The 22,418-nt window shown below is 39.9% G+C and overlaps 1 protein-coding gene across 5 annotated transcripts in view; it reads left to right on the forward strand.

Moving 5' to 3' along the window:
• Positions 1 to 4,999: 4,999 nt before the first annotated feature.
• LOC114463130 (von Willebrand factor A domain-containing protein 7-like) overlaps positions 5,000 to 22,418 on the forward strand; it is a 35,098-nt gene continuing 17,679 nt past the window's right edge. Inside the window, exons 1-10 of one of the 5 annotated variants that reach the window (XM_028446417.1) lie at positions 5,000 to 5,028; positions 13,485 to 13,707; positions 16,068 to 16,272; positions 17,676 to 17,761; positions 17,859 to 17,952; positions 18,401 to 18,529; positions 18,667 to 18,853; positions 21,029 to 21,198; positions 22,026 to 22,138; positions 22,273 to 22,389. In XM_028446417.1, the coding sequence (XP_028302218.1) occupies positions 13,504 to 13,707; positions 16,068 to 16,272; positions 17,676 to 17,761; positions 17,859 to 17,952; positions 18,401 to 18,529; positions 18,667 to 18,853; positions 21,029 to 21,198; positions 22,026 to 22,138; positions 22,273 to 22,389 (1,305 nt within the window). In that variant the 5' untranslated portion in view covers positions 5,000 to 5,028; positions 13,485 to 13,503. Of the gene's footprint in view, positions 5,029 to 5,742; positions 5,986 to 13,484; positions 13,708 to 16,067; positions 16,273 to 17,675; positions 17,762 to 17,858; positions 17,953 to 18,400; positions 18,530 to 18,666; positions 18,854 to 21,028; positions 21,199 to 22,025; positions 22,139 to 22,272; positions 22,390 to 22,418 lie in introns of those variants that run through there. The other 4 variants (XM_028446408.1, XM_028446425.1, XM_028446444.1 and 1 more) reach the window with 4 other exon arrangements.

Genomic DNA, 22,418 nt, shown 5'->3' on the forward strand with positions numbered 1-22,418 from the left:
TTGAAGATTCAACTGTCTTATACAGTGTCTGCACTGGTTATTTGAATTTATTCTAAATACATTTTAAAATGTAGCTTGCAGATTTATAAATGAGAGAAATGTAATTATTGGATATTGAAGACTTCAAAGACCAACTAAACTCCAAAAGGACCTTTTCCCTGTTGAATATGAATATAATTTAGTATGAACTGAAGTAGTGTTGTTGGTTTATTCTTGTACAACTCTCAAAAAGGATTGGCATATTTTGTTGTAAAAATGTGAGTGACTGCCCTCTATGGGTTGAATCAAATCTTGCTATTGGCTGAGAATGGTAGTTTTCTCTATGTGTGACTTTTCATTTGAAACACCTTCATTGATAAACAATGTAACAGATTGATTTGATCAAATCATTGATCAGATTATTGCAGTGTCACTGAGGATCAGGCTGCATTCTTCTGTCCGAGCCACAGTTAAATTCTCTCTTCTTGATCACCATCATCATCGCTGTAAACTTGTAAATAATACGCAGTTTTAAACATAAATTGTTCAAAGTGACCTGAGCTGAGCCTCATTAAATATGCGTGGGAACAGTTTTTGGTCCATCCTCATCTGCATATGACAGCTTGTTTCACTCTGTAGTGGATCAAACTGTGACTTGAATTAGACATAGTATGAAAATAGTTGAATCACTGTGACCAACGTGGACAGAAGTCTGCATCTGTCATAGTTTTACTTAATCGTGCAGCAGCAGCTGAGTGATTACAGCTGCTACTGTGCGACGCACGAGTCCTTGTGGCTTTAAATGTAAATAAGTCCATATTTTCAGTGCAATACAATGTTTCTCCTTATCGGGGCGCGGCACTTATTCCAGCGTTAGAAGCGCGTAAGAGGAAAAGGACTTACGCACACCAGAGAATGCGCATAAAGATTTGAACGGGAACGGCAACATTTCAGGGCTGCTCCACCCACGGTGCGTAACTGGGATGAAGGCGTGCAGCGACTGACAGTACAGGGGGAGAATAGCGCACAGCCAAAAAATCAGAATCAGAATTGCTTTATTAATCCCAGGGGGAAATTGTTTTTGTTAAAGCCACAGAACACATCACAAATAAAAGAATAAAAACATTAACAAAAACAAAAGAAAGAATAAACAATAAATAAGTGTATAATTATGTAAAAGACTGTTAAAAATAGGAATCAGAAACACACATTACAGTAGTAGAAAATAAAGTAGGATAGACACTAATATAATATACAAATATATACCAATATGATTCAGATATTTACAAAAATAATACAAATATGATTTAGATATGTACAACAATCGAGCTCAGTTTGATCGCCACAGGCAGGGATGATTTCCTGTGGCGTTCTGTGGAGCACCGTGGTTGGATCAGCCTGGTGCTGAAGGTGCTTCTGTGACTGACCAGCACATCATGGAGTGGGTGGGACACATTGACCAAGATGGACTTCACCTTGGACAGGCTCCTCTTCTCTGTCACCACTGTCAGAGAATCCAGTTTACACTGGCCTTGCGGATGAGTCTGTTGAGTCTGTTGGCATCTGCGACCCTCAGTCTGCTCCCCCAGCAAACAAAAGGGTAGAGGATCGCACTCACCACCACAGACACATAAAACATCCTCAGCATTTTTCTGCAGATGTTGAAGGACCTTAGCCGTCTCAGAAAATAGACAAGGCTTTGGTCCTTCCTGTCAGTGTTCTTCCCCCAGTCCAGTTTATTGTCAATCACCACTCCCAGGTACTGTATTTGTACTCCTCCACAATGTCCACACTGACCCCTTGGATGGAGACGGGGCTGACTGGTCTCTTGATTCTCCACACGTCCACAATCAGCTCTTTGGTCTTTGTCACATCGAGCCGTAGATGGCTCAGCTCACTCCATGTGACAAAGCTGTCCACAGCAGCCCTGTACTCCACCTTGTCCCCCTCCCTAATACATCCAACCACTGCAGAGTCATCGAAGAACTTCTGGAGATGACAGGTGTCAGTGCAGTAGCTTCATAACTTCATGAAGTCTGTGGTGTAGATGGTGAAGAAAGGAGGACAGTCCCTTGAGGGGCCCCGGTGTTGCTGACCACTTTGTCAGACACAGTGTCGCAGGCGTACATACTGTGGTCTGCCAGTTAAGTAGTCCACAATCCAGGACACAATGGAGGAGTCAACCTGCATCTCAGTCAGCTTCTCACTCAGTAGAGCTGGACGGATGGTGTTAAAAGCACTGGAAAAGTCAAAGAACATGACTCTCACAGTACTCACTGACTTGTCCCGGTGAGAGTAGACACGGTTGAGCAGGAAGGCGTCCTCAACTCCAACCTTGGGCTGGTAGGCAAACTGTAGCAGGTCTAGGTGATAGATGGTAGGAGCTGCACCAGGATGAGTCTCTCCAGGGTCTTCATGATGTGGGAGGTCAACGTAACTGGTCTGTAATCCTTGGAGCCGCTGGGTCGTGGCGTCTTTGGAACAGGAACCAGGCAGGATGTCTTCCACAGCACAGGGACCCTCTGCCGACTTACGCTCATGGTGAAGATGTGCTGGAATATTCCACAGAACTGCGGAGGACAAGACTTCAGTACTCTGGGGCAGACTCCATCAGGTCCTGCAGCTTTTCCAGCGTGGAGTTTCACGAGTTGCCTTTTCACCTGGTCAGCTGTGATGTTCATTGTGGAGGGAGTAGACAGTGTGGGGTGAGGGGTGTCGGTACAGTCCAAAGAAGTGTGGGTATTCAGGGAGCCAGGGGAGGAGGTGAGAGGATGGTTCATATGGGGTGTGAAAGTTTAAGAGGCTTAGGTTAACAAAGGCTTCTTGGAAACAGATGATTGCTTGCAAAGCATTTGGAGTATTTTGTCAGTGGGCCAGCAATACAACTGACAATGACAGACAAGAAAGAAGAGCAAACCTACAATTAACCACATCCATTTAACGTAATTATTACTTTAGTCATTGACTTTTGTGAATGACAGTTAAGGTAGGGTAGGGGATTTTCTCCAAATACACTTTTTAAGTTTTTGGTTGAAATTGTCTTTATGTCCTGATGACAGAAATTAAGGTCTTATGTGTTTTGAAAAAGGAATGAAGAAAATCTCTCATCTGTAGCAGCTGTAAACCTGTAAAAACTTCAACCAAACACGTCTCCCTCTCCCTGCTCGTTCTCGACCACCTGCGTGCACGAGGCCACACTCAAACCAGTGACGGACCTAAAACTGAGTTTTCAGTCATGTTTTTTAACATATATAATGATAAAGTTTAGTGTTTACTTACTGCTGAATGAGATGACAAAGTTTCTACACAATACATTACAAGCGATGAGCTTAGGTCAGCTTCTGGAGCAGTGACACTTGTGCATGTGAGTGAGACGGAGCACAGAGGGGAGGGGGGTAAAGGCAGAGCCGTCGGGGAAGCTACATTAAAAAATCATGCTAGCTTTTGAAAATCGCCTACCCTGCCTTTAATTGTTTCTACAAATATATAGTATGTTGACACATATTACAATCATGCATCTGCAAGATATGAACTATAATTTTATCTAATGCTTTGTAGTTGTCTATGTATTAACCTTATATAAGTACAAAAAATATATTTTTTTATTTACTCAACAAAATATTTTTTTTTTTTTTTTTTTTAATTTATTCAGTTTATTTCCGACATGGTTGCATTCACAGAAGTTATGTTATTCCTTTTTTTTTTTTTTTTTTTTGTTTTGTCCATGCCGAAAAAGGAGACGAGAGAAGCAGTTTGCTTATTCAAGTCCCGTCCCCTGTTTTGAACACAGAAAATTTACATCAAAGCTTGTCTCTCTGTTCAAACAGTCTTTGGTTGTTCTGAACACAATTTCATTTCTTTTTTTTTTGTCCTTTTTTATGTAGGATGTATTCTCTGTAGTCAGTGTTGTCTTTTTTCATTCCTCCTCCTCTCCATCGTTGTTCAAAAGAAAAGTTCATCTTCTTTACCACTTGGGATTGTCTCTTTTGGACACGCTGGTTCGTCTTGTTGTGATCTTCTATCCGTGAAGATTGAGTCGATTATGTTCATTGACCAGTTGATAAATTCCATCTCGTTGATGTGTTGATCTCGTATTCATGTAAGAATTTGTTCTGAGTTCTTTCTTTATATCTAGTCAAGTTTGCAGCTTGTTTTGTCTCTGCATCAAGGTTATTCCAGCTGTTGATAGCTCTATTGACAGTGCTGTATTTTCCAATGTTAGATTTAACCCTTTTTTGTATAAACACATTACTATGTCTTAGTTCATAAGCAGTGTGTTTGTATGTGAAACGTTTTTGTATTTGATATGGGAGTGTTTTAAGTGAGGCCTTAAATGCGAGAATTTGTGTGTTGTAGTGTATTATTTCTTGCAGTTTTAGGTATTTGGCCTTTTCAAATAGTTTGTTTGTGTGTGAGTTGTGTGGTGCTTTATATAGAATTCTAATTGCTTTTTTTTTAAAGTTTAAATAACGTAATTATTACTTTAGTCATCGACTTTTGTGAATGACAGTTAATTGTTTCAAAAATATATAGTTTCTTGACACAAATTACAGTCATGCATCTATGAACAGTAATTTAATCTAATGCTTTGTCATTGTCTATAACTTTTTATAAGTACAAAAAATACTGTAAGACTTAAATTCCTCTTTCCGAGTTTGTATCATTTTCTTTATTCAACAAAATAAAGAAAATGTTTTATATTTTAAAAATTGTTCCCTATATATATATATATGTATACAAATCTTTTAGGTTACGGTTTTTATTTCCGCTTTCCTTCTTTTTTTCTTATTTATCTGTTTATCTACGTTCATCTACGTTCGTCTCCGTACGTTCCCTAGCTGAATGTTGTCCTGTCAAACCAGAAAGATGAGGATTTCCCAATCTCGGTGAACAGGTGAGGCGTGATATTTAGATGAAGAGTGATGATTGGTGGACACATAAAACTGTGTGATACAGTTGCTCTAGAGACAGCTGTCTGACCATCAAACACAACCTGTGTCATCATCCCAAACAAGGCTGAGCTTTAAGCTGAAAACAGAACATCGAAAAGTTAGTTTGCAATTTTTACTTTCATTTTTACATCTTTGGTCATTTTGGTTATATATATATATATTCTTGTTTTAGGTTTAAAGATGAGCATTATTTTGGCTGTGACATTGACCTAACACACATGAGGAGTTGTTCAAACACTTGTGGGCATGTTTCTACAAGCGTACTATGGATAATATAATTCTTGACTTTCTGTGTTTATTTTTTTTTGGGGGGGGATGTATTCAGACGCTCAACTATTCGAGGACTTGACGACACAAAAAGTTATATATTACTACAAGAATAGATTTTTTTTTTTAAATGATGTGTAATGTAATATGGAAACTACATTATAAACCAGTAAAAATGGTATTGAGTTGTTTCTTATAACCATGATGGTACCCCATTTTAGTCGGGTATAATCAAGGTAGTTGTACACCAAATATGACACAGTAATCTAATTGCAGATCATCAAATTTAAAGTTATGTTTACAAATAAAAAACATTATTTCCACATTCCATTTATATATATATATATATATATACACATATATATATATATATATATATATATTTTTTTTTTTTTTTTTTAAAAAACAAAAAACTAACACTATAGGTATTCAACAAAAAAAAGAAAATGTTTTATATTTTAAAAATTGTTCCCTATATATATATATATGTATACAAATCTTTTAAGTTACGGTTTTTATTTCCGCTTTCCTTCTTATTTATCTGTTTATCTACGTTCATCTCCGTACGTTCCCTAGCTGAATGTTGTCCTGTCAAACCAGAAAGATGAGGATTTCCCAATCTAGGTGAGCAGGTGAGGCGTGATATGTAGATGAAGAGTGATGATTGGTGGACACATAAAACTGTGTGATACAGTTGCTCTAGAGACAGCTGTCTGACCATCAAACACAACCTGTGTCATCATCCCAAACAAGGCTGAGCTTTAAGCTGAAAACAGAACATCGAAAAGTTAGTTTGCAATTTTTACTTTCATTTTTACATCTTTGGTCATTTTGGTTATATATATATATATATATATATATTATTGTTTTAGGTTTAAAGATGAGCATTATTTTGGCTGTGACATTGACCTAACACACATGAGGAGTTGTTCAAACACTTGTGGGCATGTTTCTACAAGCGTACTATGGATAATATAATTCTTGACTTTCTGTGTTTAGTTTTTTTTGGGGGGGGATGTATTCAGACGCTCAACTATTCGAAGACTTGACGACACAAAAAGTTATATATTACTACAAGAATAGATTTTTTTTAAAAATGATGTGTAATGTAATATGGAAACTACATTATAAACCAGTAAAAATGGTATTGAGCTGTTTCTTATAACCATGATGGTACCCCATTTTAGTCGGGTATAATCAAGGTAGTTGTACAGCAAATATGACACAGTAATCTAATTGCAGATCATCAATTATAAAGTTATGTTTACAAATAAAAAACATTATTTCCACATTCCATTAATTTATATATACAGTGGGGCAAAAAAGTATTTAGTCAGCCACCAATTGTGCAAGTTCTCCCACTTAAAATGATGACAGAGGTCTGTAATTTTCATCATAGGTACACTTCAACTGTGAGAGACAGAATGTGAAAAAAAAATCCAGGAATTCACATTGTAGGATTTTTAAAGAATTTATTTGTAAATTATGGTGGAAAATAAGTATTTGGTCAATAACAAAAATTCCTTTGTTGGCAATAACAGAGGTCAAACGATTACTATAGGTCTTTACCAGGTTTGCACACACAGTAGCTGGTATTTTGGCCCATTCCTCCATGCTGATCTTCTCGAGAGCAGTGATGTTTTGGGGCTGTCGTCGAGGAACACGGACTTTCAACTCCCTCCACAGATTTTCTATGAGGTTGAGGTCTGGAGACTGGCTAGGCCACTCCAGGACTTTCAAATGCTTCTTACTCCTTTGTTGCCCGGGCGGTGTGTTTGGGATCATTGTCATGCTGGAAGACCCAGCCACGTTTCATCTTCAAAGCTCTCACTGATGGAAGGAGGTTTTGGCTCAAAATCTCACGATACATGGCCCCATTCATTCTTTCCTTAACACGGATCAGTCGATGTTGTGTAATGTAATATGTAATATGTAAACTACATTATAAACCAGTAAAAATGGTATTGAGTTGTTTCTTATAACCATGATGGTACCCCATTTTAGTCGGGTATAATCAAGGTAGTTGTACCCCAAATATGACAGTAATCTAATTGCAGATCATCAAATTTAAAGTTATGTTTACAAATAAAAAACATTATTTCTACATTCCATTTATATATATATATATATATATATTTTTTTTTTTTTATTTATTTTTTTTTTTTTTTAAAAACAAAAAACTAACACTATAGGTTTTAAAGATAGACAAAGGATTATTTTGGCTGTCACTAAGAGTTGTTCAAACACTTGTGGGCATGTTTCTACATGCATACTACATGAATATAATACTATAATAATTTTTTGTGATCATTCTTGATGTATTGATTTTTAAAGGTAAATAGAATGGACAAAAAAAACTAAATATCTTGTGACTTTCTGTGGTTTTTTTTGGGTTGTTTTTTTTTTGTTTTTGTATTCAGACACTAATTCAAAGACGTAAGCTGGGTTTAGACCGTTGTGATACAGGTTAGTTTTACCCTACTGATGATGTGTTGTTGAAATAGTAATGGTAAAGAAAAAGTTATATATTAGTACAATAATATTAATATTAAATGATGTTGAGTAATGTAATGTGTAAATAACATCATAAACCAGTGACAAAGCTATTGAGTTGTTTCTTATATCCTTGATGGTACCCCCTTTTAATTGGTATGGTTGTTTTACGCGACAGTAAGTTGGGTAACACTCAGGAGGTGCCAATAAAAGCAAAGACTACCCAGGTAAGAGCAGATTGTTTTATATTTTTCATTTTGTTGAATTAAATTATCATCACTAATGTGCTCATCGATTTGATTTGATTAAGGATGACGATATCGGACAGGTGTGCAGTAACTAAGACATCACTTGGTATGCTTCAGAACAGGATTTAAATTTTGACGCATGCGTTAGGAGTCAAAGCATAATTTTTTATACATATTACGGGCGGAACAATACACTGAGTTCACGATACGATACAACAGACGATAACTGGCTTGGTTCATGATAACAATACAATATTCTTGGATTGGAAAAAGACCAAACAAATTGCAGTTTGAAAAAATAACCATGCGTTTATTTGAGTTTAACTTACATACTCTAAGTGTGGTCTTTTTACTCAATAGAAATATAAAAAAAATTTAAAAAAAACTATAACAGGTTCTCCCCCCTCTGTGAGGACAACACACTCACCGGGGAACAAACTCTGATAATTGGCGACTCCATAGTGAGAAACGTGAAGCTAGCGAAGTCAGCGGGCATTGTGAGGTGCATCCCAGGGGCCAGAGCGGGCGACATAGAATCAAATCTAAAGTTGCTGGCAAAGAGTAATCGTAAGTTTGATAGGATAGTCCTCCATGTCGGCACTAATGACTCCCGACGTCGCCAGTCGGAAGCAACCAAAGTGAACATTGAATCAGTTTGTGCTTATGCTAAAACAATGTCGGACTCCGTAATTTTCTCTGGTCCTTTACCAAATCTGACCAGTGATGACATGTATAGCCGCATGTCATCATTTAACCGCTGGCTATCGAGGTGGTGTCCAGAAAACGAGGTGGGCTTCATTGATAATTGGAGATCCTTCTGGGGAAAACCGAACCTGATAGGAAGAGATGGAATCCATCCTACTTTGGAGGGAGCATCTCTACTATCAGAAAACATGGCACATTTATGACATCTCATGAATGAGACCATGTTACAGAGGGGGAGTCCTCCACGCCCCTCTGCGCTTGCCTTAGGACAGTTTCCCTCCCATTGCTATCAGGATAGCTGTGTTCATCGCCATGACAACTGTTGTGATGGTGATGAATATTATTTTATGGAGACGGTGTCAGTCCCCCGACCCATATTTCACAATGATTTTAACATAAAATCAAATAAAAGAGCTATCAATTATAAAAATCTGAAAAAAATTAAAATCTCAAATCTAGAAACACCAAAACATAAAACCATTAGATGTGCTCTATTAAATATTAGATCACTGAGATCCAAATCTCTACTAGTAAATGACCTTATCTCAGAAAATAACTTTGATTTATTCTGTTTAACTGAAACATGGCTGTATCAAGATGAATATGTTAGTTTAAATGAAGCCACTCCTCCCAGTCATTTAAATACTCATATGCCACGAGACATAGGCCGTGGAGGTGGTGTAGCAGCTATTTATCATTCCTCTCTCCTAATCTATCCTAAACCAAAGGCCAATTACACTTCCTTTGAAAGCCTGGTTCTAAATTTATCTCATATCGAATCAAAAACCTGCCAGCCAGTCTTATTTGCGATAATTTACCGTCCTCCAGGCCCTTATTCTGAATTTCTATCAGAATTCTCTGAGTTTATATCAAACTTAGTCCTCAGTTCTGATAAAATACTGATAGTAGGAGATTTTAATATCCATGTGGACAAAGATAGTGATAGCCTGAGCTCAGCCTTTATGTCCCTAATAGACTCAGTTGGCTTTTTTCAAACTATTAATGAAGCTACTCATCGTTTAAATCATACTCTTGATCTTGTTCTAACATATGGCCTTGATATTAATGAACTAAAAGTCTACCCTGAATATCCTCTGCTATCAGATCACTTTTTAATATCTTTTAACATTATCCTAGAGGATCTCGCACTGTGCAATAAAATAGTTACAAGTAGAAATCTATCCAACAGTGCTGTGGCTAAATTTAAAGACGCCATTCCTGCTGCCTTAAACTCAGTCCACCATCCAATAAATAACTATGATATTAATTATAACCCCTCTCAACTGGATCTGCTTGTCGATAGCTCTGCTAGTCTACTAAAATCCACCTTGGACTCAATTGCCCCATTGAGGGAAAAAACTATTAAACGTCAGAGGAAAGCTCCGTGGTTTAGCTCTGAAACTCACACACTCAAACAAACAACCCGTAAATTAGAGAGAATGTGGCGCTCCAATAAAACAGAGGAGTCACGAATACTTTGGCAAGAAAACCATAGTAAATACATGACAGCCTTACGACATAGTCGATCTACATACTACTCCTCACTAATTGAAGAAAATAAAAATAATCCGAGGTACCTTTTCAGCACTGTAGCCAGGCTAACACAAAGTCAGAGCTCTATTGAGCCCATGATTCCTCTAGCCCTCAGCTGTGAGGACTTTATGACATTTTTTAACGATAAAATTCACAAGATTAGAGATAAAATTAGCCACTCCCTGCCTTCACCTGGGCCTGCTGTACCATTAAATGTAAATAGGCCTAACCTAAACTGTTTCACACATATAGGACTTCAGGAACTTAACTCTATTATTTCATCCTCCAAACCATCGACCTGCCTTTCAGATCCGATCCCAACTAAGCTGTTTAAAGAAGTTATTCCCCTAGTCTGCCCATCTTTGTTGGAGACAATAAATATATCCCTATCAATAGGCTACGTGCCACAGTCCTTTAAAGTAGCTGTAATCAAACCCCTTCTCAAAAAACCTACTCTTGATTCCAGCACTTTAGCAAACTACAGGCCTATATCTAATCTTCCTTTTATTTCAAAGATTCTTGAGAAAGTTGTGGCAGCTCAGCTCTGTGAATTTCTTCAAAACAACAGCCTGTTCGAGGACTTCCAGTCAGGCTTTAGAGCTCAACACAGCACAGAGACTGCTTTAGTTAAAGTAACTAATGATCTACTCTGGGCTTCAGATGAAGGACGACTCTCAGTGCTGGTTTTATTAGATCTTAGTGCAGCTTTTGACACTATAGATCACTATATTCTACTAGAGAGATTAGAGAAATTACTTGGAATCACAGGGACTGCCCTAAACTGGTTTAAGTCCTACCTATCTGATAGGTACCAGTTTGTACACGTGAATAATAAGTCTTCTGTGTACACTAAAGTAAGCTACGGGGTTCCTCAGGGCTCTGTGCTAGGTCCAATCCTCTTCTGTATCTATATGATCCCCCTTGGTAATGTTATGAGAAAATACTCTGTTAACTTCCACTGCTATGCTGATGATACCCAACTGTATGTATCAATGAAGCCAGGTGAGACAAATCAGCTATCTAAACTTGAGGCCTGTCTAAAGGACATTAGGGCCTGGATGGACCAAAATTTTCTTCTTCTCAACTCAGACAAGACTGAGGTCATTGTACTGGGCCCGCGACACCTTAGAGAAACCTATGCTAGCCTAACTGCCCTAGATGGCATTACTCTGGCACAAAGCACAACTGTTAGAAACCTTGGGGTTCTATTTGATCAGGATTTATCCTTCAACTCTCACATAAAACAAACTTCAAGAACTGCCTTCTTTCATCTCCGTAACATTGCTAAAATCAGATCTATCCTGTCTCAGGGCGACGCCGAAAAACTAGTCCATGCTTTTGTTACCTCTAGACTGGATTATTGTAACTCTCTTTTAGCAGGCTGCCCGAGCAAGTCGCTTAAGACACTTCAGCTGGTTCAAAATGCTGCAGCACGTGTACTGACTAAAACTAGGAGAAGAGATCACATTACTCCTGTATTAGCCTCTCTGCATTGGCTTCCCATAAAATATAGAATAGAATTCAAGATTCTTCTTCTCACTTATAAAGCCCTAAATGGACAGGCACCAGTCTATCTCAAGGAGCTTGTAGTGCCATACAATCCCCCCAGAACACTACGCTCTCAAAATGCTGGACTACTCGTTGTTCCATTCATCTCTAAAAGTAGTATAGGAGGAAGAGCTTTCAGTTATCAGGCCCCACTTCTCTGGAACCATCTACCAACCACGGTTCGGGGGGCAGACACCCTCTCTACCTTTAAGGTTAGGCTCAAAACATTCCTCTTTGATAAAGCTTTTAGTTAGGAACCAGCTCATAGCTCATAGTTAAGATGCAATAGGCATAGACTGCCGGGGGGGGGGGCGGGGTCTGGCATGCTCGGTTGGAGAGAGGTTGGAGAGGGCGTTAAGAGAGAGGTCATTTAGGTTAGAGAGGGACCGGAGAGGGTCCCATTCCTCTTTCAAACACTCCCTCTATGTCTGCTTCTTCCCTTGTGTGTTTGCTCCTGTACTCCTTCTGGCTTTTGTCTTGCAGGTCCGTGGGATCCTCAGTGTGGAGTTACAGAGACTCAGCGGCTCTGTCTCCACCCTTTTCTCTGCACACACCCAACACAGCATAACGTGGATGGCTGTTCATCATAGGAATGGGATCCACACAAGGTTCCTGCTGCTTAACAGAAGGTTTTCCTTGCCGCCATGATGAATTCATGTTGGGTGTGGGATACATATGTATGTGTATATACGTATATATGCATATGTGTGTATCCATAAAATGAAGAGTCCATCCTTAAGACTGCTCTACTGTAAAGTGCCTTGAGATACCATTGGTTATGATTTGGCGCTATACAAATAAAGATTGATTGATTGATTGATAACAATCTGGTGTGCTGTCTTGTGTGGAGTTTTCTTCTACATTGATCACCCCTCTCAAGATACCACTCGTAGCCTTAAACGATACATCTTGTGATGCTTTAATATTGCAGTATCTTGTTGCATGATAAATCGTCCCAGCTTCAATATATGAATAAATATAAAAGTGTCAAAATTAACATGCAAAAACTTAGGGGAGAAAAACAGTTATTTATTGGCAAGTCTAAAAAAAGTGTCAGAACTTTTTGAAAAGGGGCGCAAATGGGACAAAGGAAGTTGCAAAAAGGCCAAAGGAAATAGGTAAAAACAGGTAAGAAAGTTTCCCTCATTAAGGTTTTCTGTCATTGCTCAATCTTGTTAGATCTCGAAAGCTAAGCAGGTCTGGGCCTGGTTAGTAGTTGGATGGGAGACCACTGAGGATTCCATGTGCCACAGTGGGGTGGCAGTCACCCCAGTGGTATGTCATTGTGTCCTTGGTGGTGGTAGGAGGGGCCAATGGCGCACTATGGCAGCCTTGCTTCCGTCAGTCTGCCCCAGGGCAGCTGTGGCTACAATAGTAGTTTACCACCACTAAGTGTGGAGTGAAAGAATAATCCCTTAATTATGTAAAACAACTTTGAGTGTCCAAAAAAGCGCTATATAAAATTAATGTATTATTATTATTATTATTATTATTATTATTATTATTATTAATAATAAAAATAATTAAAATGAAGACAAAAAGCCACATGTGGAGCATCACTGACTTAATAACAGCTTCTACGTAGTGTCCGCTCATAATGTAGTGGGCAGGTCTGGACCAAAAATGCCAGGGCTGAATATTTGTCCCAGTCCACCCCTGAGTACAGATACCAGAAAAAATACTTCAGTACAGTAACGACTTGTCACCTCTGAGCACTGGTGACATTATTTTGACCTCAACCATACTCCGTTTCTTCCAGAACAGCTCCATCAAACGCTATGTGTAAAATATACACAGTGCAGCTGTTTGTGGCCATGGTCGTCCTCCTTCGACCAAGTTTCGTGAACAGTTTCCAGCCCCTTTTCGTCTTAAATGGGAAATCCATGACTCATCGACATATCACACAAACAGCAATCCTTCGCAAGACCGCTGAGGTCTGCAGAGATATTGCTGCCTCAGAGGGTCGAGAATTCAGTCTTACCGTGAGTTAGAAAACCTTGACATTACATTACACCATTGATTGAACAACAATATACAAAGTCACATAACTTTGGGTTACTTTCATAACCCCGGTTCTATAAGTACTATGAGTGAGGTGTCTCAGTATGGGATGTGACCTCTGTCACCATTCAAATAAGCAAACCTCTTCTCCTTGTTCAAGAAAGAAGGGCAGTCAGGTGATGGAAAACGTGCCCGTCGTCTGCGACAGCAGATCTCTGCGCTGCCAGGGGGGAGCACTCAGCAGCTAGTAAATCTCCGCCAACGAGTGCATGGCCGGCCAATGCGGAGCCACCAGGATCAGAGAGTGGCCACATTCCCTCACCCTGCACAGGGTGGGGGGACTCAGAGCCAACGGGGGAAATGCATGTAGAAGCACACGCGGCCAATCGCGCCCTGGTGCATCTACGCCGATGGGAGCCCCCAAGCTACCCATGGAAAAGAACATTGCACACTGCGTGTTTTCTACCCCGGCAAACAGGTTCATCAGCCCGTTCGTAACGGGCCCACAGCTGTCGCACCACATTTGGGTGCAACATTCATTCCCCTAAATCGGTGCACCCCTGGACAGCAGGTCCGCGCCCACATTCATGATCCCTGGGGCATGCGTCACCCTCAGTGAGAGGAGACATCCGACACTCCACAGGATCAGTCTGCATGCCAATAACAGCAACAGACACAACCTGAACTGAAAGTGTATTTCTTGAGGCCTTGGTTCAGGCCTGTAAATCCAAGATAGGACGACTTGCCCCCCCCCCGTTTGGGGACCAGAAAATTTTTGGAATAGAACCCCTTCCGCGACTGAGCGGGAGGGACCACGGAAATAGCCCCTTGTGCAGTAGAGCGGCGATCTCCTCTCCTAACACAGGGCCAAATCCCGTCGAGCCTGTGAGTGTATTATGATGACGAACCGCAGGGGAACAGATGCAAACTGCAGCCTGTATAACTCTGATATCATACCATACCATAACACCCAGAGGGAAGCTGCGAGCACTCTCCACCTGTCTATCCTTAGGGAAAGAGAGGTCAAGTGCTCCGGCTTCTTCACCGTGAGAAGCGTCATCCGTGCTACGGTGGCACCCTCTCGTGGAGGCAGGCAGCATGCAGCTCAAAGGCTAGAGAGTGGCGTGAGGGTGCCCTCTGCCAGGGTCTGTTGGCTCTGCTGTTGGCGGAGGCGAGCCTCCGTGTTGAGCAGGGAGAAGAACATTGCACACTGTGTGTTTTCTTCCCCTGCGAACAAGTCCACCTGAGCCCGTCCATAACAGGCCCACAGCTGCCACACCACCTCTGGGTGAAGCATCCATTCCCCGTAAAGCGGTGTGCCCCTGGATAACAGGTTGGCACCCACGTTCATGATCCCCGGGACGTGCATCGCGCTCAGTGAGAAGAGATGCCCAACACTCCACAAGATCAGTTTGCGTGCCAGTGACAGCAACCGACGTGAGCGCAACCAGCCCTGATGTTGATGTGCGCCACCGCCGTGGTATTGTCCATCCTCAGCAGGACATGATGTCCTCTGAGAGATGGAAGGAAGTGGATCAACGTGAGGAACACCGCTGATAGTTCCAAGTAATTTATGTGAGCGCACTGGAGGACCGTATCCGAACGACCCCTCACAGCCCCGCCCTTGTGGATCCCACTCCAGCCTGTCAGGCTGGAATCCGTGGAGACCACCTTCCTGGACATAATAAACCCATAAGCACCTCGTCCATCAGGAAGCCCGGGACACGCCAGTGGCACAGATCCGTACCGCACTCTGGCGTTACCACAGTTGGAAATTCCTCATGTGAAGGCGACCAAGGCAGATCACGAGGATGGCCGTAGTATCTGGAGCTGGAGCTGGGCTACACACTTTTGTGAGAGCCCAGATGGAGGACCGATGTGTGCACGGGCCCGTAGGCGACGAGGGCAATGGAACCAAAACGACAGCGAGGTGTGCTGAGGTCAACACACCAGCCTTGTGGCAAGGAGCTTGCAGCAAGGTAAAAGCTGTATTTCACCCACTTCTTGACCTGTTGTGATCTAGAGCAGCCGTTAGATCTGCCAGCGTCTGGCGACTGGAATAAAGAGAATCCACCAGTGGACAGTTAAGCTGGCAAAAAAAAACGCGAGATAGCTGAGAGGAGAAAAGATGTTTCAATGGTGCGCGTCTGTCCGTGTCCTCCTTTTATAAGAGGTGGGTCCCCCCCCAAGTGGACGGATGCACGTCAACGGCCAATCAAGATTGGCAGATTGAAATAAATACTTCAGAGGAATGCAGACAGAGGTTGCATCCCATAGTGAGACATCTCACGAAATATTATGAAATAGAACTACTTGTTATTTTTTTGTCTTTTGTTTTCAGATTGATGATACGTTATCAGTTTCACAAGTGCAAAAGGCCTGTTCATCAGATATTTCCACATCCATCCTTTCCACTGTTTATTTCCACACCTCCATAGCTACCATGTACTTCAGCAATGCAATTGTGGACGTGGTTTACTTGCTGAGTGAGGAGCATCATTTCGATGACGAGACATTCAAGGGTGGACGAGATGTAATCACAACAGGTAGCGTTCACAAAATCAGCAGTAAAACATGATTGGTCTAATAGATTTATGAGTGAGAGGGAAAAGTGCATGAACACATTCATTTATAAATAAATACAGAAATATATGTCATTCCTGTGTTCAAAAGCTGGTTCATGTTGACATAATCATAAGTATCAGCTACACTTTCATAGACTTAAAATAAAAACTGGGAAAATATATTTATCTATACATTTCTCTACTTTTAGTATTTTCACACACGTGTAAAATGTCTCTTATTGATTTTGTCTATTGTTGTCCTGTCTATTTATATGTAAAAAATCAGAGGTGTAAAGTGTACTGATATATCCTATTCAAGTAGAAGTACTCAAGTACAAGTAAGTCAAACATAAAATTCTCAAGTACAAGTAACAAGTAGTTCAATTAAATAGTACTCAAAATAAAAACAAAATCCACCCCAAGTTCATTTTTGGTAATAAATATAGCCACGGTTCCCTTGCATACAGTAAACATCTACAGCAACATGTAGAAACTTAAAAAGGAAAAGACCAAATCTTGCACAATTTGAAAATTTCAAAATGTACAATTCTTTTTTCAAATAAAATAACACCAATTAATTCAATTCAAAATTTAAAAAAATCTTACGATCCAAGTATAGCGACATTTATTAACTGTAAAACTGTAAAAAAAAAAAAAAAAACTCCATTCAATGCTGTTTTAGCGCCGTGCATTACATTTAATCTGATTGGTCGGCTATGATGTGCTGTATTTCATTTCTGTCTGGTCATTTAATTTTTTGTAATTTCACAAAGTTCAAAAATAATATTTTACCGAGTAACGGTTGGGTCTAGAAATGTAACAAATGACTTTACTTCTTTTAAAACGTACCTAACCTCTTAAGCACCAGCCACTTTTCTCCGAAAATCACATACTTGTAACAAATAACATTCTAAGCTTCTACATGACCTACGTGGCTTATTTTTTTTAAGATGGAAGTAGAACCCTTATGGTTACAGTTTATGTGAAATTTTGGAAACATATGATACTGAGTGACAATAAATCATGTTTTAAATACAGAAATCTGTAGTACGCCCAAAAAATCCTAGAGATTAACATCAAATATAAACCCAATTCTTAATAGGGAAGACTATGGAAGCAGAAATAATTGAACTAATGTACTGTATGAACATCAACTGCAGCAGTTTTGGTGATAATACCCATTAGGCCAAAGATACACGTTTTTGTACAAAAAAGTTGAGGTGGAAGTCCACTTTGCCACAGCTGTGACAATGTTTTCCACAAATGTATTCTTGTAATCTGATGCTTTCACCTCTGGTAAAAATGTAATGTATTAGCATACTAATTCATGCTAACCAATGCATCAATAATTAAATGTTAAAGGTTTATTGTATTGCAATCAAAAGGTGTTTCTGCCGTGAAAGCCAGTGTGAAGGATGAGAACTACATTGCAGGTCGATGGACTCTGGGTCAAGTCTGTCACACCCTACAGGTGAGACATGATTTTTTGATTGTGGTCTTCATGGAAATGTGTTGAATGATTGGTAAATGTCAACCTATGTAGTGATGTTGGTAATATGTTTATAAAGGACTTCTACAGCCACAGTAACTGGGTGGAGTTGGGAAACAATGCTCCATACAATTCACTCATCAAGCCTGACCAAACCCTGACAAATCTAGCAGGTGTGTATTCTTTAACCTCTTTGTGTGTGTATAAGATCAACACATTTTTGGCAACAAAGCATACGTCTGTCAATACTTTAATGAAAATTCCATAAGTCTAACTAATTGTCAGCTCATTTTCTGCTATGTGCAAAACACACAAACACATACAGAGATTATTGATTGAAAGATTCCTAATGTTGCTAAGTCATGTAAGAATGTTATCCCTCCCTCTCTGTTATGTTGAAGCTTTCAACACAAATTATTTCATTTAAATGAACAAGACCTGTTTTACCTTTTAAAGAAGAGCTTTCAGAATTTTACATTTTTTAAATCAAAATTTTGAGTTTGGCACATTTTATTAGTCAGGGAATAAAACCTAAATGACATATACTCACCTTTTAATTTTTTTTTTTTTTTAAATCACTTAATAATTAAATGTTTAACCTGGTCATTAAATATGCTACAGGAGTGGACGTTCAAACCTGTAGAAATTGTAATGGAAACAACTGTAAAAACAACATTCTGCCTGACGTCCTGCAACAGGGTCTTCTCACATCAGGCTACTTCAACATCTTCTCCTCTAAAAAACCAACAGGTATCTCCTTAAAATGTTAGCTGTGGATAGATTTCACAGCTCTTTCATACAGTATGTCACTTTTTTAACAAAGGAGGTCAAGTTTAGCAGTTTTCATCCAAAGTAATGCAGCTTAAAATATTTCATATCTTTTGTAGGTAAATGCAGTCATGGTGGATCCCTAGACAGAACAAGTAAACGGGATCCTGTAGGAGGAATCAACAAGGATAAAGTTGGGTCCAGCCATGGCTTCCTTCACAAAGATGCAGCTAACCTGGCTGTGGATGCTACTGTGGAACTCCTGGAAGATATCAGAATAGCTGTAGGAGATGTACCTTTTTTGCGGTATGATCTGAAGTCTAATGTGGCACATACCACGCCATGATTTCTTGGAGAGAAGTGGTCATGTGATCAGGTCTGTTTCCATGGTGCTTTTGCGATACATTTCAATATCAAATCATCTGATAATCCTCCTCATGACAGTGTACAAATCTTTTAGCAATATTTGAGTGTTTTTTTGACATTCAGGTTTTCCATTACCAGTTTTTATTGCGCTATTTAGATTTTGCGAATTCTTCTGTCTTCCTTGTCTGGTAAAGAAACTTAATAAATCACGGTAGAACACTTCCTATCACAAATGTATGGAATCAGAACAGTATCAAAATAAATGAACTCATGCAGGGTTTTTCACGAATGCACATGCTTTGTTTCACAGTTGTATTTCAAATTCACAAATGCACACAGGCTGTTTTGCAAATACATATTTTATGCAAACTTGTAATATAAATTTGGAAATGCACACGCTCTACTTCACAAATATTATTTTGAGGCACACTTGTGATATACATCCACGAATAATGCAAATTGCTGAATGTGCATTTACAAACTGCATTTGTGAGAGAAATCTCTGCGGTGAATTTTGAGACTGCCCTGACATCGCGGGTCAAGAAAACTGATTGACAGATTCATCAGCCAATCAGGTGTGTTTGCTTTCAGCCAATCATATGGCTTCTTACATTTTCTCCACACTTTTAAACCCATTGCAGAGCTACTGATACGTGTGTGTGTGTTCAAACAAGAACAAGATGCGCTAGACTACAATGGCGGACAGAAGAGACAGCTTGGAGAGACTTGCATCACGTTGACGACATGCCCCCAGCGTAGGTCCTGACGCTGAACCTTAAATCAGGCTTAAGGTTCAGCATCAGGACCTACGCCGGGGGCATTCCCTCATTGTGATGTGGAGGTCGGCCCTCTTACTTCGGCGTGGAGGGAACGCCTCACTATGCGATTGGCTGCCCTGCTGCTAGGGGGTGTGGCTATGTGTTGTTATTATAAATGAGCATTAAAAAGCCCTTGTTTATCTTCCGGTCACAGAAAAATGTTTTACGTTTTTTAAGCATCTTAAAATGTCATTTATTTCTGGATTATTACTACTGTACCTAAGCATGTGTGTTTAGTTGGACACAAACATTAAAACGTGCACTTTATTATTGAATATAAACATAGGTAACTCGTAAACAAAGTATAAAAGTGTATCAAGAGGACTGTCGACTGCTCCGTTCAACAGTCATGCCGGGGGTGAGGAGACACCGACCCTGCCGTAGAGCAGAAAGAGAGCAGCGAGGTAACCGGGTCCACAGCGCTGGGAAGCGGGGAGTTGGAGCGGGATAGCGCTGTAAAGATTGCTTTAAACATAACGACATGTCTGCTCCTCTATCAGCCTCCACAGTATGTTGGTCATTGTTTACTGTTAATGAAACACACACACTGTAGGTACAGAGACGAGGCAGTTTGTTTGTGATTGACTCCATTTGGTGGTGCTTCACGTGCTGCAGCCATGAAAGGAAGTAATAAAACTCTGGCACTTGTAGTCCATCTCCGTTCTCTCTTTGACTCAATCCACTGTAGAAATAACTCTCGTATCGCTACACAAAAGGTGAAACATGGCGGTGTGAGTGGAAAAGGCAGTGACAGGGGCTGAGGTTTGGAGCTGACCAATCACAGCCCTAGCTGACTAGTCAGGATTTTTGAGAGGTGCACATAAGGTTACGGGGAGGGGGTCTGCGCCTACGACGGGGGATTTTACGCAGAACCTTAAATCCGCCTTTAAGTCTCTCTATGCTGTTTCTTCTGTCCGCCATTGTAGTCTAGCGCGTCTTGTTCTTGTTTGAACATTGCGCATGCGCACATATCAGTAGCTTTGCAATTGGTTTAAAAGTGTGGAGAAAATGTAAGGAGCTATATGATTGGCTGAAAGCAAACACACCTGATTGGCTGATGAATCTGTCAATCAGTTTTATTGACCCGCGATGTCAGGGCAGTCTCAAAATTAAAAAAAAAAAAAAGTGAATAAAAAAATTCCCAAAAAACCTTGTCTGAATAAAAACAAACACAATTTAACATACTATAAAAAAAAAAGACAAAATTAATCACTGGAACCAATAATGAACAGGATTTTCCAGAAAGGAAGTACCAAGCGTAGAGTGATAAAGTGGCTTGTTTGTTCTCTTTCTGCAGACTGATGGGCCTCTCTCAGTCCTCTGTGCTATGCTTTGTTATCGACACCACGGGCAGCATGAGTGATGGCATTGCCGAAGCAAAGAGGGTGTCTTTCGAGATAATTGACAGTAAAAGAGGAACCCCGCAGGAACCATCTGCTTACATACTAGTACCTTTCAATGACCCAGGTTTGTGATTCTCACACTTTGTTAATTGTCATTTATCACTTTGATTAATTTAAAGTAAATTTTAATGTACATAGTGTCAAATAGGGGGTGGACTGGGACAACAATTCAGTCCTGGCATTGTCTGTCAAGACCAACCCATTAAATTATCAGCGGACACCACATGGAAGCCATTATTAATTTAATGATGCTCAACATGTGGCTCTTTGTCTTTTAATAATTATTCCCCCAGAAAATCTTAAAATTAACTTTTTGATTTTTTTTCTTTGTCAAATTTTTGTCCTTTCTTAATTATTTTTTTGGCCACTTTTCATCCAAATAAGCTGTAAATCAGACTTCTTTCCTTTTTTCCTTCAATGTTGTTACACATTTTTGCCCTTTTTCACTATTGTTTGCCACATTTTGCTCACTTAAGCTACCATTTGCGATTACATACCACTTGGTTCCTGTTTATTTGCCCATTTTTTGGCCACTCTTGACTGCTTTTTGCCCACTTTAGTCACTTAACACATTTTTATTGCCATGTTTTTGCCACATTTGGAACTTTTTTGGCCACCTGTTACCATGTCAGCCTCGCTTGTCAAAGAAAAAAACGTAGCGGACTGGACCGGCCAACGAGGGACGATGCATGTTATGCCAGATGGCTATGCAGTCCACCCCTGCACCTACCTAAACGCTTTAACCTTGTTATAATAAAAACAATAAAAAAGCAAGCAAATGCAACAATGGAGGATAAACTCCTTTTAAACTATAGGCAGATTGTCCTCAGGTCTTTTGTACCAAAATAAAATTTGCCGATGTGGGGCCAATAAAATGTTTTCTCCTTGTAGGTGTTGGGCCTCTTACATTGACAACCAACGCAGACATTTTCAAAGAACGCATCAACAGGTTAACAGCAAGTGGCGGAGGAGACATCCCAGAACTATGCTTGTCTGGACTGCAGGTGTTTGCAATCACCTCGTTTTCTAATCAAGTCGTGAATTATTATTTCTCATTAATGTTGTTTTTGACTCAAATTTAACTACGCATTACCCTAGAAGAAACAAACTTTTCAATTATTTGTTACTTTGAAATCAGCTTGCCTTGACTGCAGCGCCATCCTCCTCGGAAATCTTCGTCTTCACTGATGCTCCAGCTAAAGATGCTCACCTGAAAAGCACCGTGACAGCCCTCATTGAAAGCTCTAAGTCAGAGGTAAGGAATTTCCTACTAACTTTTTCTTT

Source organism: Gouania willdenowi, chromosome 1 (assembly GCF_900634775.1).
Source record: "Gouania willdenowi chromosome 1, fGouWil2.1, whole genome shotgun sequence".
NCBI lineage: Eukaryota > Metazoa > Chordata > Actinopteri > Blenniiformes > Gobiesocidae > Gouania > Gouania willdenowi.